This window comes from Chionomys nivalis, chromosome 7 (genome assembly GCF_950005125.1).
Source record: "Chionomys nivalis chromosome 7, mChiNiv1.1, whole genome shotgun sequence".
Classification (NCBI taxonomy): Eukaryota; Metazoa; Chordata; class Mammalia; order Rodentia; family Cricetidae; genus Chionomys; species Chionomys nivalis.
Genome location: NC_080092.1, coordinates 34,184,618 through 34,203,649, shown reverse-complemented (window position 1 = coordinate 34,203,649; position 19,032 = coordinate 34,184,618). Strand labels below are relative to the sequence as shown.

The 19,032-nt window shown below is 51.2% G+C and overlaps 1 protein-coding gene across 5 annotated transcripts in view; it reads left to right on the top strand.

The window, feature by feature from the left end:
- Tcf7 (transcription factor 7) overlaps window positions 1–18,027 on the top strand; it is a 30,020-nt gene extending 11,993 nt beyond the window's left edge. The window contains exons 4-12 of one of the 5 annotated variants that reach the window (XM_057774885.1): window positions 8,286–8,397; window positions 9,281–9,371; window positions 10,897–10,989; window positions 12,092–12,211; window positions 13,004–13,166; window positions 13,276–13,383; window positions 13,976–14,024; window positions 15,090–15,162; window positions 16,270–18,027. In XM_057774885.1, coding sequence (XP_057630868.1) covers window positions 8,286–8,397; window positions 9,281–9,371; window positions 10,897–10,989; window positions 12,092–12,211; window positions 13,004–13,166; window positions 13,276–13,383; window positions 13,976–14,024; window positions 15,090–15,162; window positions 16,270–16,567 — 1,107 coding nt within the window. In that variant the 3' untranslated portion in view covers window positions 16,568–18,027. Of the gene's footprint in view, window positions 1–8,285; window positions 8,398–9,280; window positions 9,372–10,896; window positions 10,990–12,091; window positions 12,212–13,003; window positions 13,167–13,275; window positions 13,384–13,975; window positions 14,025–15,089; window positions 15,163–16,246 lie in introns of all 5 variants that reach the window. The other 4 variants (XM_057774887.1, XM_057774888.1, XM_057774889.1 and 1 more) reach the window with 4 other exon arrangements.
- The last annotated feature ends 1,005 nt before the right edge of the window (window positions 18,028–19,032 follow it).

The following is a 19,032-nucleotide window of genomic DNA, read 5'->3' as shown; positions in this document are numbered from 1 at the left end:
TCGGGGGAGCTGGGGCTCATAGAAGACGGTGGTCAGATTTGAATGTGGTCTTACCCTGCTGTACATGCTCTTTGCTGCTTGTCTTCATTTGTTCTAGAATATGAGAGACGGGAAGGGTACAGGCCATGGAGCTGTGTGGCTTTCCTCTGGCCCCAAGAAGAGACTTGGGCTCTCCCTGCCCCTCCTAGCTCTGGGCCTTGGTCGAGCTGGCCCTCCCCTTGGACACCTGGCAAGGCCAGTCCTCTCAGGGTGAAGAGGGCTGCATTTCTTGGTTGGGAGACAAGATTCCCGGACTTTTCCTCTTCAGAGAAACTGTCCTGTGAGAACAGTCTGTAAATGATCCACAAAGTTGAACCAGGTTTGGTGTGTGGCAGAAGATCGTTAGAAATGGCCCACTGTGGGGTTTTCCTTGCCAGCGTGGTCCTCGCTTAGCTCAAAGCCTGCTGCTAGGCTTCCCAGGCCAAAGTAACCCTTTCAGGGATGTCTAGGAATAGCTGGGGTGCGCAGTTGACAGCACCCCAAGGCCTAGGTATGACACCTAGGGACAAGCTTCTTGGGAGCCAGAGCCTCCTGCCAGCCTCATGGGGGCATTCTGAGGACAGCATTTTTGGACTGTCCCTAGTGGTCACTGCAGGCCAGAGAGGAGCTCAGAAGCCTGGTCTGCTGGTGACCAGGCAGTGGTCCAAAGGACATGGAGGGCCTGCAGTCTCAACTTGGCATGAAACTGGCTTTCCTGAAAAGCCTTTGTCTAGGGACAGGACTTGCTTTTGTCTTTTTTTCTTCCTTTTGATCTTAATACAAAAAGAATATTAGCAAACACAGATAAGAACACACCAGGCCTCGGCACATTCCACTCTCTCATGGGCATTTTATAGACTGGGAAATGTGGACCCCAAGAGTGCAAGTGTTGGAGGAAGGATTTGAACCCTGCTCCTTCACAATGCCTTGTTGTTCTGTCGGCAGCATGCATGGTACAGGCGACTGGGTGCTTTTACCTCACCCATGGGAGTTTGGTGTTCCGTGCCCTGTGCAGGAACACTGTGATTTTATATGAGCTCCCTAACTCGGCCTCTTCAGGGGCTTCTTCTCAGGGTTTACACTGGCTGTAGAGATTATGGGGAGCACTCTAAAGCAGGGAGACTTTAGCATCTTCTTTCTGTGCTTTGTCTGTGACCTTGTGGATGAATGGCTGGACTGAGTCTATATCGAGCTCCTGGGCCTTAACCCAAAGTAGCTTGGAGGGTCAGACCTGAATGAGCATCCTGATATGGCCTCCAAGCAGAACTGTCTTCTTGAGGCAGTCTAGGTGTCTTGGAGAGCCCTGGGCTGCCCTTCATGGATCGAATTGGGGCAAAAGCGCAGGCTGCCTGAGCATGAGGTCTCTAAGCTTCTTCTCTTCCTCAGCGTCACCTTTTAGAGCTTCTCTGGGATCTCCCAGGCCAGCCTGAGCTAGAGTTGAGACCTTTTCTTGACCAACCAGCCCACCCAGATTTCCCTGGCAGGGAACTGCCAACGTTAATGCTGCCCACGAGGTCTGGCCGGGTGGTAGAGGACTGGTCACTGCTTGCTGTGACACTTGGGTGGCTCCCTGGCCTGTGCTGTGCTGCACTGTCCTCATCTGTAGACGTCTTCGTGCACAGCACAGTGCCTGGGAAACTGGTAGGAGTCTGGCATAAGATGGAACTCGGTAGCCTGCTGGGTGCTGAGGAGGCCATCACTGGACTGGCAGGGACCACCTGCTCAAGTCTGCCCTTGCTTTACTGTTCTTGGCCTCCCATCTTTACAAAGTCTTCATCTGTGCCCCCCAGAGGCACAAAGTTTCTAAAATGCTTCAGTGCTTCCCTCTCCCTTTTGCTAAGCCCAGCCAGGGTTGAGGCCACATCCACAGTAGACTTGACGTTGGACACTTAGGAGGAGCAGAGTGACTGCCTGCACTTGAAGCATGCCCAGCCCTAGGCTGCTTGCAGAATCCACAGACAGGGTGTTCGTAGTGTTAGCTAGCAGCTCAGCTGCAGCAGCTCCCGGAAGCTTCTATTTTCCCCTAAAAACATCCTGTCCTGAGGGGCGTTTACCTCAAAGAGGAGGAAGGAAAACACAAGCAGACGAATGAATAGAAACCACGAGAGAGGCCGTGGGCAAGGCCACTCAGCTTGTGGGGTTCAGCTCACTCTGGTGGTGCCTCTGGGCTGGGCTGGGTGGAGAAAACTGTGGTTTGCCAAGGCTGCGTGCAGGGACTCTGGTCCTCACCTCCTGTGAGGCGAGTCCTGTTATCTGATGTCAGGGCCGGGAGGCTAGTGGACTAGCCACATACACTTGGCATGACTCTGCGACCGTGGTAACAGCCTTGTTGCTGGTAGGTGGATCTAAACCCCTTTCTGGTCTAGGGTGTGGCCCAGCCATCCCCAAGCCCTTGCAGCTCTGCTGGCCCTAAGGCCATGGCCCTGGCTCCGTGGTAGGCATCTGGCATAGGGCATTTGTGAGAGCTTATAGGTGGTTGTTTCCTGGAGAACACTCTGTCCTGAGGAGTTGGGTCCGAAGGAGCAAGGGCTCTCCTAATCAGTTCCTCCCAGAAGCCAGTCTGTAGTGTGTCTGCAGAAGAGGGTCTGTGGAACCTTCATCCTGGGAAGTTCATCCTCATGGGCTCTGGCACTAGGGAGCACCCCAATCAGACTGCTAAGCACACATGCCCTTGGGGCTGGATGGTATCCTGTTGTGCTCCACATGAGGAACTGGTCACCTGTGTCTGACAATGTGAAGACAAGAAGTGAGAACTGGAGGGGACTTTTTCAGTGGCCACCACTGGATAGTTTAGGGAAGCCAACCTGCACAGTGTTCCCCAAGACAGAGGCTCGGGTGTACCCCTTCTTTCTTTCTCTCTTTCTTTTTTTCTTTCTTTCTCTCTCTCTCTTTCTCTCTCTCTTTCTTTCCTCTTTTTATAATTCATTTGTACTTTGGGCGCATTGTCTGTGTGAGGGTGTTAGATTACCTAGAAAACTGGAGTTGCAGACAGTTGTGGAGCTATCATGTGGGCACTGGGAATTGAACCTGGGTCCTCTGGAAGAGCAGTCAGTGCTCTTAACCATTGAACCACCCCTCCAGCCCTGGGTGTACCTTTTCTAATTAGAGCAAAGACACCTATGAGCCAGTGGCAGGTCTAATTTTGACTTTCTGGTCATTCTCATTCCCAGAGTTCTTCAGATGGACAGAGGCGTGCAGAGATAGGAGGAAAGCAAGGGGGCTCAAATGCCAGACAGACTATGCCCTGACCCTAAAGTAGCCCAGTTCCTGTGCGCTGCTTCCCCAGTGCTGCAGGTCTCCTCTTTGAACACGGGCCTATCTGTACCGCTTCTAGAGAACCAGCCTGGATACCAGCTTCAGCCCAGTGCCAAAAATTAAAGGCATAATCCCAGCACACAGGGAGGAGAGAAGGCAGGTGAGGACACGGCAGGGAAGCAGCCACATGAGGAGGGTGGGAAAGGCCCCCCAGAGGCAGCCTCTCTTATATGAGGTAGCGGCAAGAGCACTCCAGTCTTGTGTGGCTGGTGCAGAGTAAGGAAAGGAAAGTCCAGAGGGGTGTTGTGACTATCTGGCATCCTTGGTGACCCTACGAATCCTTGAAGGGGCCCAGCAGGCTGTGTGCTGTGGATGGCATCCTCTCCTCGTAGAGCCCCACTTCAGTGCCTGCCTGAGACGGGCGCCTCCTATGCTTATACTCCTAAGTTCCGCTGCTGTGCTGTTGGCAAACACAGCGAGCGCCATGGCAGTAGCCCATCTTTGTGCTAACGTCTGCCCTGAAGCACAGCATCTAAGGCAGTGAGTCTGCCTCCCCTTCCACAGGTGGTACCTGGGGGCCACTTTGCAGCTCTGCAGGATGAGCTGGAGGCAGCCTCTTGCCCTGAGGGACTTGGAGTCCTAGCTACACTGACAAGTGTGGGTGGGATGTGCAGAAATTTGGGGCACCAAGAACTCACCAGGTCTTTGTTCCGGGCAGGTCCTCAGGGAATAGCCTGAGTGCAAAGCCTACAGAGACGAGCTCTCTAGGATCCCCAGGCAGTTGCTTGCCAAGCTGGCAGAGCCAGGTTAGAGGTGACCTAGGTCTGTGGAGGAGCCAGCACGGCAAGGAGCAGAGGAAGTATGGAGTCTCGTGAGAGCGGGAACAGTCATTGAGACAGAGCTGGGCATCTAGGTAGGACAGGAGCCTGCCAATGGTGAACAGGGAGATATGGCTGGGGCCTCGTGCGTGTACCGGCTTTCTCCGTCAGATATGTTTTTGACGATTATTTTTAGAGTCAGGGGAGCGTGGACTCAGCAAAGTGTAAGCTAGTCCAGCTGAAGGAAAAGAGTGATATAAGCTCCTTTGCATTCCAGCCTCCTGTTGTAGCCATACTAATCACAGGTCTGCGCTGCAGCAGCTGGCAGCTGAGTCTAGGTGTGACCTTGTGCTCTGCTTTCCTTACTGCCAATGGTGATAGTCACCGTGCCTGCAAATGGTAGGTCTGTTCAAGGAGGTGTCTGGTGCTCAGAGCTGTGCCTGCTCCGTGGCCTGCACTGGATCAGTAGCCAGTGCTCTTCCCAGCCTCAGACATTCTTTGACCTGGTACATGCTAGGAGCTCGGGACACATCCTGATGTTTGTTCAGGCTCATGGGTCCTGGGTGTTCAGGGATGCTTCTTTTGGCTCAGACTCTGCCACAGACTCTGCTTTCTGGAGAGGACCTGTTCTTCCACCCCCATCGAGTTTGGGGCCAGAGGAAACGGCAACTTTCTTCGCTGGGAAAGTGTTGTGGGGCTTAATCACTTGGGGGTTTTTAGAGTCAACCGTCAGAGGCGAGGGAGTTTCTCTGCTGGCGGTGACAGAGGCTCTCAGCGAGCTCACAGCCTTGTGAACAGACCGCTGCGGTCTGCAGGGAAAATGCCGACTGTGTTTATTTTTTACCTGAACCTGCAGGAAGTGGGGGGCCAGAGGCAGCCTAGCTAGGCCCAAGCTCAACTCTTGAGCAGAGAGCTCAGGGGTCCCCCATTTCTACCTTGTGCTGTGTTGCCCTGAGGAGGTATCCAGGCTAGGGCACTAGAGTTGGGGACTTCCCAGAAGATGTCTTTGGGACTGCTGAGGGTGGGTGTGGGGAGTCTTTGAACACCAAGAACATTCCAGCAGCAGGAAGGGAACCTCTGTTGGGAGGGAACTAGTTACCAGGTAGGCTACAGGCTGGATAACTCCTGGCAGGAATAGCTGAGGCACCCCTGGGGCCCGAGTCCTAGACCAGGCTGGTGGGAGCAGTGCCAGCACTCGGCAAAGGCAAGGAATAGGGATGTGGGTGCCTGATGTGGGGGATACCTGAGTGCAGTTGAGTCCCTGACTCGTGCTGTGTGTTTATGTCCCACTGTGCTCTGATACTTGCTGTGTTCTTTCCCTAAGGAGATAAGGGGATTGTGCTGTTGAGGTACTCAGTGCCTGGTGGGGACAGTCAGCCCAACCTGCCTCCTTCCCAGTCACCCTCAAGCAGAAGAGGGAGGTGGAGCTCGAGTCCCTGAACTTCCCATGCACATGCCAAGCCCTGGGCGACCCCACCCTGTCGTCTGGGAAGTCTGGCGCTGAGAAAGCCTTGTGCTGAAGCCCTGGAGCGGGACGTTCTAGCTGAAGGGGGCAGGGAGCCTTGTGCCAGACGGTTCCCCTGGCTAGCAGCATCAGGCATGGAAGGGTCTGAGGAGGTGGGTGAAGAGGCAGACTGCACAAACATGAGAAGGAATGGCCAGGCCCATGGTACCTTTCCTAGAGCCCTGGCCTTCGGTGCCTCTAGCTGCTGGTGGCTTCTTTGCCCCTACTCTGCCACCCAGTGCTTCTACGGTTTGGCTACAGACTTCTAATTAATGAAGGTTTACCTCAAATACCAGGAAACACTACTAGACAGGACAGGCCCACCACTCCCAGGACCCACAACCCTGCTCACCACTCCCAGGACCCACAACCCTAGCCTCACTGCCTTGTACACACACACACACACTCACAGCAAGCAGGCATTGTAGGGTGATGAGCTGGATCTCTGAGGTTTCTTAGGCCCAGCCCAAGCTGCACTGCAACCTGGGGTTGAGGAAGCACAGCTGGGCCTTAGGCAGTGAATGGTGCAGAGCCTTAAGCCAGGGTCTAATACTCCCAAAGGAGTGGGGGGGCCACGAGGCTGCTGGCTGACCTTGTCTTGCAATCCATGAGGATAAAAAAGACTTCAAAGATTGTCAGGAAGCTTCCTATTGTAAAGGGCCTCAGCACTCAGCAAGATTTTTTTTTTTATGAGGTGGGCAGGACTGATTATCATTCCTGTTTAGGAGGGGAGAAGCCCAGCTCAGGATCCTGGAGTGACAGGATCAGGAAGTGGTCAGCAAGCCTAGAGCTTCCAAACTTCCTCCACACCACGGTATCCTCAGACCTTAACCCTGGGTAAGGGTGCTGGGGACTCCTGGGCACTGCACGCAGACACAGTGGAAGGCAGTGCTGTTCTCACACGGCTGTCACCAGGGAAGATTGATGTGATCTGCATCCGCTGGAGCCTGGCTAAGGGGCAGAGAGGATCAGTGGTCCAGGTGAGAAGCGATGGCTTAGACTGTTGGGAAGGAAGCAGGAAGTGGTTAGGGTCTAGATTTTAAAGGTTGAACATTAGAATCTGAGATTGGACACAGGGTCAGTGTCAAGAACGACTACAAGATTGTCTGTTCTGAGTCATCAGTTAATGGAAGGACGGGGCTTCTAGTAACCGAGGACATCCACAGCATGCAGGCAGAGTCAGGTTCTGATTCGAGGGTTGAGGGTGTAGCTCAGTAGAGAGCACTTGCATGAGTATGGAGTTGGGGACACTTTAGGCCTAGAGTTAAGGCACTTACAAATTTACACACAGTGCCCGGCATGTGGCAGGTAGCCAGTGCCTAACATGTCCTCATATTTAACAGCCACCCCAGATCACTCCTCTCCTCCCTAAATGGACACACTGTATAGCTCTGGCTATGGCTGGCCTTGAACTCATCCACTTGCCTCTGCCTCCAGAGTTCTGGGATTAAAGGGGAACTCCATTATACTTAGCTTCCACCATCAGCTCTTGTCTAAGACAGAGGGAAGCCTAGGGAGTCCAAGACTTGAGGGAAGGTGTAGCAGGAATGCAGGGAAAGACGGCAGACCAGGACTTGTGTAGAGATGTACTGGAGCTGTGTCCAGTTAGACACCTTATGCCCCGGCTACATGGGGCTCATACCCAGCCTTCCCTCTGGCTTTTCCCTAGAGCTACAGTAGCTAAGTAACAAGCAAGGGACCTGTGCCAGGCCTCATCCACTTGCAGGAGGGACACACAAGATCTAGGGTCGTTCTGAAACGAAGTGCCCACAGTGGGCTTTACCTGCTCTCCCCATGTCTTGGTTCTTCATTTTGTGCCATGGTGAGCAGTCGTTCCTGCGTGCTGTCGGCCAGCAGCATTCCCACAGACCAGTTATCTGGGTGGAAGTAGAGCCTCGGTTGTAGATGTCCCAGTGCACGGTCTGAAGGTAATGCACTGAAGACACTAGGCCTGGCAGCGACTCCCTGTGGCTGGGCAGAGCGCATTCCCTCAGCCTGCTGAGTCATCTCTCGGCAGAACCATTTGACTGAAAAGTCCTGCAGCTAAGGAAACTGTGTGCGTGTGTGTGTGTGTGTGTGTGTGTGTGTGTGTATACACAGGCCATCCCTGGGGGAAGCCAGGTACCACCTGACCTCACCCAAGTTAGGGGCTAAAGGAGGTCCCTACCCTGTGCCAACACATGCAGTTAGAAGTGAGGTGGGCCGGGCGGTGGTAGCGCACACCTTTAATCCTAACTCTCAGGAGGCAGAGACAGGAAGATCTCTGGGAGTTCAAGGCCAGCCTGGTCTACAAGAGCTAGTTCCAGGACAGGCACCAAAAAAGCTACATACAGAGAAACCCTGTCTCGAAGAAAAAAAAAAAGAAGTAAGGTAGATAGTATGGGGGCTGTCGGAGGAAAAGGCCGCAAGACAGCCATGGGCTTCATAGAATCTGGGCTGAGGGGGGATTTCTGGGACCGGGTGGCCAGGAAGGACTTCTTGAGAGAAGAAACAAAGTGTCCTAGAAGTCCCAGAAGAGGCTCACTAGGAGGTGGGACTGCATAGACAGTCTCCAGGACTGGGACACAGGTGTGTAGACTGCCTTCCTCCCATAAGCTTGTGATTTTGACTGCCAGGCTGACCACAGAGCTCACTCTGTGTCCCCCATCCCAGAACACTCCATGTTTACCAGACTCCTGGTCATTTTTCAGCATAACAAGGCTGGCCAGCCCCCACATGGCGTCCCCCAACTTTCTCCACTCTACGAACATTTCAGCAGTCCACACCCCAACCCTGCACCTGCGGACATCAGCCAGAAGCAAGGTATTGGATGGGGTGGGAGAAGTCCATTGAGGTAGGAACTTGTGGCCCACCTGGCTTCTGAGGTCCCATAGGCTGGCCCACATTTTATAACAGTAGATGCTGGGGCTTTGCAAACCCAGGGCCCAAAGAAAATGTCAGAAAGGAACCAGGTGTAATGGTACACACCACACCTATAATCCAAGTAGTTTGGAAAGCAGAGGCAGGGGATTGAAAGTTTGAGGTCAGCCTGGGCTACACAATGAATTCCAGACAAGCCTGGGCTACAAAAACAAGATTCTGCCTTAGAAGGGAATTTTAAAAAAAGTTAGAAATGGACTGAGTGCATTGCTGCAGCTGTAAAGCTCGAGCCCTTTCTCCCCCAGTGAGAAAATGGAAAGTGGTGGTTGTGATGGCTGATTCACCTCAGCCTCAGCCAAAGTCATTCTGAAATCCACCATTGTCAGCTGTGGGAAACCTGCTGACTCAACCTGGGGCTGGGTGGAGCCCTGGCTCTTCAGGCCAGGTTCCTCTAGGCTAAGGGGCTGCCTTCTACCCAAAGAGCCAGACCATAGTCCTAAGCAGAGGCTCCAAAGACAGAGCAGCAGAGCCTCAGAGCCTCAGGAATTGGTGAGGTCAGACTTCATTCCTGAGTGACTCCAAGCTCCGCCTCTGTCCAGCCAGTGTCCTAAGGCAAGTCACTAAGCACCTCTGTCCTTGGTCCCTTTTGCTTTGTCCTTGTTATTACCCCAAGACAGTTTTAAACAAACTAGCTGATATCTGGGCCTCTAGCAAAAGGAAGTGGGATCTTAAAAGCCCCTGTAGAAGCTCCAAGGTACAGTAACTGCTGAATGTCCTAACTTCCCACATGAGGGTGGACTGCTTACTGAGCCCTTTTCCCCTACAGGAGTTCACAGGCCGCTGCAGACCCCTGATCTCTCTGGATTTTACTCTCTGACCTCAGGCAGCATGGGACAGCTCCCCCACACTGTGAGCTGGTAAGTGTGGCCCATAGAAAAGGGGGCACTGTGTCTGCCCTCCCCATGCTCCTCCTTTACCCATCTTATTGAGACCTGAGCTCTGTATCCAGCAGTTTTAGCCTAATCTGGCTCTGAGCTAGCAATTCTTATGACTGTGAGCATCCCCCACAGGTAGCTTGACATACTTCCTCTAGGGAGCTAGGAAAGCTGCTGGTCTCAATCCTCCAACTAAATTCTTCAGAAGGTGAGACAGAAAAATTGGACATGTACAAGGAGTGTATAAAGCTCCACCAGGAGAGGCTACTGCCTCTCAGCAGCCTGGTGAGCAGACAGGTAGCTTCCTGGTGGCCTCAGTGGTGCTGCTGTAGACACCTGGCAGAACATGCAATATGAGGAACACGGTCCTTCTAGTCTCTGGTGTTTGCTTGAGCCACACTCCTGACCAGCCTACTGGGAAGGTCTGCTAAGGCTAGACCAGGCCCGACTGTGGACCAGTCTGTTCTCAGCTGGAATTGGGTCTCAACGGGCCCCTTGGCCTGCCTTTTACTCATTAGCAGTGTGACATGAACAGGTCTCTAATCAGTAGCAGGAAAGGCCAGACCTTCAGCCTGGGCCTACTGGCCCTGTTGTACTTGCCCATCATCTGTGATCAGCACACTCCTCCAAATATTTCCAGATTGTTTGCACAAAGTTCCATTCTACCCCATGATTACCCCCAGGACCAAGATGGGGCTCAGTGCTCCGCCTGATGGTGCCAGGCCAGTGCTCTGAACAGGCAACTCCCTGGACAGCTCCTAAGTCCCCTAGGCCTGAAGCTCCAAAGACCAGGAAGTCTGAGCCTTGAGAGGATATTCACCAGCTGAGCCTCTGGAGAAGGGTATAGGCCCAGGGAAGGAAAGCTCTATGATCTTAGCTGCTGCCAGGTGAGACTTGGGACAGTTTCACCCTCTGCACTGGGTCCTGTGTGTGCTGGGAAGGAATCTGAGTGCTAGAGAAACACTGCTGAAACTGATTGTGCCTTTCAGAACAAAGTGTTTAGTGGACACCAGGCAAGAAGCCAACAGTTATGGGGCACTGTTAACACTGTCTTGACTTGGGACTAAAGGAGCCCAGAGAGGCACCTCACTCACCTTGGGACTCCTAGGCTTTTGAGTTGAAGTGGCTGAAGAGATGGCTAAGCAGTTAAGAGCACTGGCTACTCTTCCAGAGGACCAAGGTTTGGGTTCTAACACCCACATGGTGGATCCAGGGGACCCAGTCTCATCTTCAGACTTCCTAGAACACCAGGCATACATGTGGTGCACAGACATACATGTAGGCAAAACAATCATACATGTTAAAAAAATAAACATAACGAGTTGAAGTGGGCAGATTGGGACAGAAGAGCAATTCAGACAGTGTCGGTAGAGAGGGCAGATACCAGCTTCTGGAAGGCTGGCGGATGTATGCAGCACTTTAAGAGTCCCACCACACAAGGTACAGAAGTCCTTCCCCATGTCTGGCTAGCAGTCAGACGGCTAACAGCTGTCTCTCCTAACCACAGGCCCAGCCCTCCTCTCTACCCCTTGTCCCCTTCCTGCGGATATAGACAGCACTTCCCTGCCCCCACTGCAGCCCCTGGCGCCCCCTATCCCAGGTGAGTCCCCTATCCCTGCAGCCAGGCTCCTGCTTCCTGTTGCCCAGGCTTCAGTGCCCACACAGGGCTATGTTCAGGCCAGTGCTTACCCTGTGTTAGTTGTTTGTCCATCTGTCTGTCTGTAACCTTGGAGTCCCATGCTGCTCTGTACCTGAAGATACAACTCAACTAGAAGTCTTAGTTCAAGCCACACTGAACAGAGCATCCCAGAGCAGCCAAGGACAGCAGTGCATATGTGGTTAACTCAGCTCTATTGCTCAGCCTGCTGGGGTATTCTGTGAGCTCTACCCAAGCCAAGGCAGTACCCTGGAGGTTGTGTCCCTAGCCTCTGTCCTTCAGAGCCTGCCTGCTCAGGGTTCTTACATCTGGTAAGCAGCAAAGGGCAGAGTAGTCTCCACACAAGAGGAAAGAGGTGTGTGTTGGTGAGTGTACATATGCCCCTTCATTTAGCTCATTCTCCTAGTGACAGACCTACTGTCAGGCATACTATGGCAAGGCATTCAGCAGCCCATGGTAAGACGTAAAGATTCAGCACCAAAAGCTGAACGGGCCAGCTGAACTGAAGACAAGTCCCAAGAAGACCCCAACCAAGCATGATGGGTCAGAGAGGCTTATGGGAAAGCAATTCCTAAGAAAGGTGGACAGGGAGGCTGGAACTGGCTGGGAAATGGGGCAGTGGCTGGGAAAAGGAGAGCAGGAAGATGGAATGAGAGATGCAGTTAGGGGTGCTTAGGTAGGGTTTTAAAAGCCCCAAACAGCAGCTTGAGGTTTATTCTGGTGTCAGGGAGACTTGAGCTGGAGTGGGCTAGCAGCAGTCCTTTAAAAAGTCAGTCTATTGTGTGGAGAGGAGCCTGGAGCACAGTGGGACAGCAGAAAGGCCCACAGGCTCCTGAGCGTGTGGACAGGGACAGGATTGACAACCACCTGAATAGCACATATGTGGGTCTTCTGCAGTGTCCGCGCATACATATCTGTGTACCCTGTGTCCAGGCCAGTGAGTATAAGGTATCTGTCAATTGTGTCCTCTGTGTAGGGACCTCCATACGTGTTCAAAGTCTAGCCCAAATTTCTGGCTTAGTGTTGCCTTTCCTCCTCCCTCCAGGTTCACCCACCCGTCCTTGATGCTGGGATCTGGTGTACCTGGACACCCAGCAGCCATCCCTCATCCGGCCATTGTACCCTCCTCAGGGAAGCAGGAGCTGCAGCCATATGACCGAAGCCTGTGAGTTAAAACACAGGCTGGGAGGAAGGGACAAGGAGGTGTGAGCCGGGCAGGTGAGCAGAGTGGTTTGGTCAGCCAGGATGTACAAGCCTCCTACCAGGTTCAAGGTCTTCTTCCTGGCATCTTAAAGGACTGCCTGGAGGGCCCTGCCAAGCTGTCCTATGGCTCCGGCACTGACCATTGCTGTGCTTCGTAATCTTCAAAAGCAAGAGTAGGTGGGGAAGGGATAAGGAACAAAACTTTTGTTTGAGCCAAGAAGGGAGGGGTGAGTCTCTGTTTTCCCCACTTGGCTGTGGTATTCTTGAAAGGAACAGTTACATTCTCTTCTTACTAATGTGGGGCAGTTAGAAGATTCTTAGAGCCGGGCGGTGGTGGCGCACGCCTTTAATCCCAGCACTTGGGAGGCAGAGGCAGGCGGATCTCTGTGAGTTCGAGACCAGCCTGGTCTACAAGAGCTAGTTCCAGGACAGGCTCCAAAGCCACAGAGAAACCCTGTCTCGAAAAACCAAAAAAAAAAAAGAAGATTCTTAGAAACCACTACATAAAGAGTGGTGGAGCTAGGTAGTGGTGGCACACGCCTTTAATGCCAGCGTTTGGGAGGCAGATCTCTGGGTTCAATGCCAGCTTGGTCTACATAGTGAGTTCCAGGATGGTCAGGGCTACACAGAGAAACCTTGTCTCAAAAAACCAAAAGAAGCAGAGGGGAAATTGTGGCATTAGGTAATGGTCACTGCCAGGGCAGGGATGGGGTCACTCTCTTTCCAAGTAATGTAATTTGATTGTGCACCCCAGGAAAACACAAGCAGAACCCAAGGCAGAGAAGGAGGCTAAGAAGCCAACTATCAAAAAACCCCTCAATGCTTTCATGCTTTACATGAAGGAGATGAGAGCCAAGGTCATTGCAGAGTGTACACTCAAGGAAAGCGCTGCCATCAACCAGATCCTGGGTCGCAGGGTGAGGCCATGGGCAAGTGGGCTGGGAGGGATTGCCCCTAGTCCCTTTCACCCTGGTACAGCTTCCTAACTCTCTGGTTCATCTCATCCACCCCACTTCCTTGTTGCAGTGGCATGCACTATCTCGAGAAGAGCAGGCCAAGTACTATGAACTGGCTCGCAAGGAAAGGCAGCTGCATATGCAGCTATATCCAGGCTGGTCAGCGCGGGATAACTACGTGAGTGGCCAGCACTACACCACAGGCAGTGGGGGACACCTTTGAGATACCATACCCAAGGCAACAACCTCAACGTGGGAAGGGGAATTTTTTTTTGTCTTGATGGTACAGGCAAAGTTACACAGAGAGAGCCCAAGACCTCCCTTGGCTATTCAGAAGAGGAGAGAAAGCTGAAGCGACTTCCTCTAAAGGCAGTTCTCCACTCCAGAATACATTCATTTGTATGACTACTGCCTAGTATCTGGTTTGGCCATGTGAGAAGGGGAAAGAAGGGGCCTAGAAATCCCTCCTGTAGCCGGGCAGTGGTGGCGCACGCCTTTAATCCCAGCACTTGGGAGGCAGAGGTAGGCGGATCTCTGTGAGTTCGAGACCAGCCTGGTCTACAAGAGCTAGTTCCAGGACAGGCTCCAAAGCCACAGAGAAACCCTGTCTCCTAAATGTACCCTATCCACAGTAGCCTTGCAAGAACTACAGCCAAGGAAGAGGAGCCCCAATATAGGAGAGACCTATTGACCTGGAATCTCAAAGGCAATAGGCAGCAGATATCCCAATGTCCACCTCCTAGAACCAACCATCTGTCTTGTTCCTACAGGGAAAGAAGAAGAGGCGGTCAAGGGAAAAGCATCAAGAATCCACCACAGGTGAGGCCTTGCTGGCTTCAGTAGTAATAGAGGTGCCTCTCTCCAAGTTCCTATTGTAAGAGCAGCCTCCTCCGGCCCAGAGGGTGGGGTGGAACACTCAGCCAGGAACCTTCAGGGCCTGAGCTCTCTGCAAACAAATCTGCATCTCTGAAGTCTAATTCCATGCAAGTAACGGTTTTAACTGTATCCTAGGAACAGACCAGCAGAAGCCAACTCTAGTGATAAAACCCTATGCCACCTTTGCCAGCCGTACTCACAGCTAGGTTCCACCAGAGAAGCTAATGAACTGATTATATTGTTCCATGTCTACAGCAAAAATGTCAGCCAGGACCCAATAGTAGTCACAGAGCCTGCTGACAGGTACCTGGTGATTTCTCCGTCACTAGTTCCCATTTCTCCTGGAAGTGTAAAGTGCCGCAGAGAGCCCAGATAAGCCATCCTGCTGCATGCCTCATTCTTGTCCCCAACTCTGATTTAGATGACAGTCTATGACATTCTCAGCTGTGTTGCCGCAAACAGGAAAGCTGGAGCCTAGGATTGGGACAGGACAGGAAAAAGTCCTCTTGTCCTGTGTCTCAGGATAGGAACAGGTCCTTCTTTCCGTCTGTAAGTGTGGAATATTAGGTATTAATATGCTGTACCTTTAGTCTTATTAGGAATATGGACCAGAGGGTGATGGGGTATTGACAACAATGAGGAAAAACTGCGTTAAAACATGCAGGTAGTTAGGGGAAAGGAACAGACAGCCCCAGGATAGGAAATGCAGAAGCCATGCTAGAAGGATCAGTCAAGGGAAGGTAGCATGAGGACTTCCTCTACACTCCATTCTTCCCACTGACTCTTGCCCAACTGGGTGACTGCCTTTTCTCATATCTTGCTCTGGGTCCTAAGGCTTCCCCTGGGGCCAGCTGTGCCATGGAGAGGTCCATTCTGCCTGTGGGGGCTATGGGGTGTCTGTGACTGGCTAACACTGATGTTACCTCTTCTTTCTGGGCCCTGTTCTGCCCTGCTGCCTGCCTGCTCGCCCTCTGCCCTGTTCTGCCCCTCTGGCATGGCTGTGAGCAGACCCTGGCTCGCCTAAGAAATGTCGTGCTCGCTTTGGCCTCAACCAGCAGACGGATTGGTGTGGTCCGTGCAGGTGGGTTTGTCCCCACCATCATTCTCCCTTTGCTTCAAGCTGCTTCCCTTAATGCACATGTTCTGCCAGGTCTGCAGCCCCTCCTTTGGTCCCTCAGTCCCCTAGCAAGCCCTGTAGAGAAGGAAACCCACGCCCCCTAAGAGTATGTCTGACCACTGAACACAAGACAGTGGAGATAACTAGTCAAGGTGGAACAAGCAGAGAGGGAAAGATAGCATTCTAAGGAAAGAAAGGCAAATGCAAGTGGGTGGCTTGGGTACTAGCCAGGTTTACCAGGTCCTCAGAAAACAATTCTCACACTTAGGTGGCCTGAGCCTCTACTCTTAGCCTCAGAGTGATTAAGGTCCACAGACTCCCTCATTTCCTTAAAATGAAATCCCTGTCTAAGAAAAGCAAGGTGATGATATCAGAGACTTCTGGAAATAGTCTGATCACCAGGAAGCTGTGTGCAACTTGCCATCTTGTACCTGTTAACACTAAAAAGGTTACAGAGGCTAGTGGAAGAGAGATATCATAGGGCAAAGAGAAAAGAAATGTGGCAATGAGTGTGTCTGTATGTGTGCACATGCTCACAATGGAGACTCCATCCCTAGAAGAGGTCCTATACCATCCATTTGTGCTGTTCAAGACAAACTATGGCTAGGGACTGGTATACACCTGTAACCCTAGCACTCAGGAGGTAGAGGCAAGCCAGAGCAAACTGCCCAAAGATCTACAGTTGTAAATAGGCAACAGTCACCATGCACTTCTTCCACTAGCCTGGCTGTGAGAACCAAGATTGTCACAAGCATCACAGTCCCCTGACTCCTAATCCCTGCAAGTATATATGGAACAGAAGCTCAAGGACCCAAATGAAGATAGTTCTCCTGGAAAATAGGAGGCCTACCCACAAAAGGTTCCACTTGCCACCTTGTGGCTGTTCTACATAATTGCACTCATCCTCGGTCTGGGCCAGGTGGGGCTGAAGGAATGGGCATAGTTTCTGGGCCTCGGAGAGAGAGGACAAAGTGGTTAGCCAGGCCAGTTCAAGGACAGCCATTTTCTGGTTGTGGTGTGTGACTATGGATTTACCCTCTGTTTACAGATAACTCTCTTCACTATTCCTAGGAGGAAAAAGAAATGCATTCGGTACTTACCCGGAGAAGGCCGCTGCCCCAGCCCCGTTCCTTCCGATGACAGTGCTCTAGGCTGTCCCAGGTCCCCAGCTCCCCAGGACTCACCCTCTTATCTTCTGCTGCCCCACTTCCCCACAGAACTGCTTGCTAGCCCAGTGGAGCCAGCACCAACATTCTCAGGTCACTCTGCAGCTGTCACTCTTCCAGCTCCTGAGTCCCCAAAGACCCTCCACAGCACCCTCCAGAATACACAAGTACAGCAACAGGAACCTCAGAGGCAGGCAGCCTAGCACACACAGGACACCTGGCTTGCTCCAGGGGCCCACCCCTAACTCTTTCAAGAGGAGGCAACAACAAGACCAGATCACGGAACTGGTTAGGGGTCCTCTCCAGGTGCTGAAGATTTCAAAGGCTGCTTAAACTACTCCCAGAACTGGAGGCCATCAAGGCATGTGGTAGGGATCACATCTGTGCAGCTGTATCGTCTCCTGAAGGGCATCCTGGTACCTATGGTAGCCATACCTTTTCTTTTTGTCATACCTTGCTAGCTGGATGCCCCTACAGTTTTTTGGTTTGGTTTGGTTTTTTTGCTGCAGGTCATATGAGCTGGACTGGCGGAGTTCAGCTACCTTCTCTACAAATGCCTGTCCTCTGCCACACCTTCTCCATGCCAATACTTCTTGGACCAAGAATACCTGCTTTATCACACAAGATGATTTTGTGGTTGGTCACCAGCCACAGAAGTCTAAACGCTTTTCTCTTAAGGAGCAGAGAAGCTCTGTTTACAAAGAACAGCTGCTGTTCATAAGCTGGGCCAGAGGAAGCTTCTTACTGTCTTCCCAGGAGCTTGCAAGAGGAGGAAATGGGATAGATAGGTTAGGTTTAAGGTCTTTCAGCCTAGGCAACAAAATAATATCAACCCTACTTACTGGTGGACAGTACTCAGCTTTAATTAGAATGACTTGGAAATCTTTCCTGAGAAACTCACCAGCCTTAGAAACTATAGTCAATAGATTGAAGTTGGCTTAACTCCAGTGTGCACCCTTCCCAGTGCCATTTCCAAGCTCATCTATGTCAGCTGAGTCACAGCTCCTGGGCAGCTGTGGGAGAGCAAATCCCAAATCCCCCAACCGCCAGAGCCCATCTTTCAGCATTTAGAACTGGCCAGCTTCAGTTTCTCTGTGGGGCTGCAGGAAGGAAGAGATCTGTTACAACTAAAGCAAGGAGTCCATAAAACCTCTTGTGGTGGGAATGGTTCTTTGCCACATTCTAGAAACCCTTTTTGAGCCAAACTTAACCCTGAGCCTTGAAAAACAAGTTTTTTTGTTTAACTTTTTTAAAAATACTTTTCACTGTATATCGCCTGAATCCAAAGAAAAGGGGCTACCAATATATTCTACACACATTAAAAAAAAAAAAAAAGCCTTAGTTCCTACTTTAACCACTGATTTCTCAATCCAAAGATCATGTTTCTAGTGTAGTGTGCTACAAGTGTTGAAAAGATTGCTGGAATGTGGTGGTTCACACCTCTAATCCCAATACTTGGGAGGTAAAGGCAGGTGGATCTCTCTGAGTTCCAGGACAGCCAGGGTTGTATAGAGAGAGCTTGTCCCAAAAAGGAGAAAAAACCTGATGTAGTATTCGAAATATTTTTGTATTAATGCATTATCATAGAAAAACTTTTTTAAGCAAGAGAATAAAGATACTTTTTACTGGGTTTGTTTTTCAAAGCCTGACTGAGTAGTAAGCTGATTCAATTAACAGTGCCTTCCTAATGCTCCTTTTCTTCTTAGCTGTTACCAAACATGGAGTGTATTCCCTGTGTATACAAAGATCCCAAGACTGCCAAGCTGCAAAAACCAAAAATCACTCTCAGCATCTCCTACAGGGGCTTGGTCCTGATCACCACAGCTAATCTCACTTTCCAAGCTCTACTCTTTTTTTTTTTTTTTAAATATTTATTTATTTATTATGTATACAATATTCTGTGTGTATGCCTAAAGGCCAGAAGAGGGCACCTGACCTCAACACAGATGGTTGTGAGCCACTATGTGGTTGCTGGGAATTGAACTCAGGACCTTTGGAAGAGCAGGCAATGCTCTTAACCTCTGAGCCATCTCTCCAGCCCCCCCAAGCTCTACTCTTAATCCTTTGACATTACAATCAAGGCAGGCCAGCCTATTCCCCAGTACCTCTGCACGCCAATGAATTGCCATCCAGACACTGGAAAGTCCAACCTGAAATGTATTCTGAACCTATTTTCCTCTAAGGACAGAGAGAAATGAGACCCCATGCTGATTTCAAGGGAAATAAGCAATCCACTGACTTTTTAAAAATAATTTTTATGTATGAATGTTTTATCTGCATGTATGTCTTAATGCCAGAAGAGGGCATCAGATCTCACTATAGATAGTTATGATGCACCAAGTGGTTACTGGGAATTGAATTCAGGACATCTGCAAGAGCAGCCAGTATGTTCTTAACCACAGAGCTATCTCTCCAGCTCCCTATACACAGACTATTTACAAGGACTGCCTGTTAAGGCACTTTTAAGCATTTTCTCCCAGTTTTATAGAAGACCTCTGAAGTCTGATAAACAAGCCCTACCATGTTAAAGTATACTGTGCTGCTAACTTCTAGAGCTCTATCATGAATGTAAATGCTATCAACACCTCAGGTTAACCATTAGATAAAAAGTTTTCAAGGACAGCCACCAGACCATTATCCTGAATTGCAGCTTTCAGTTCACGGAACG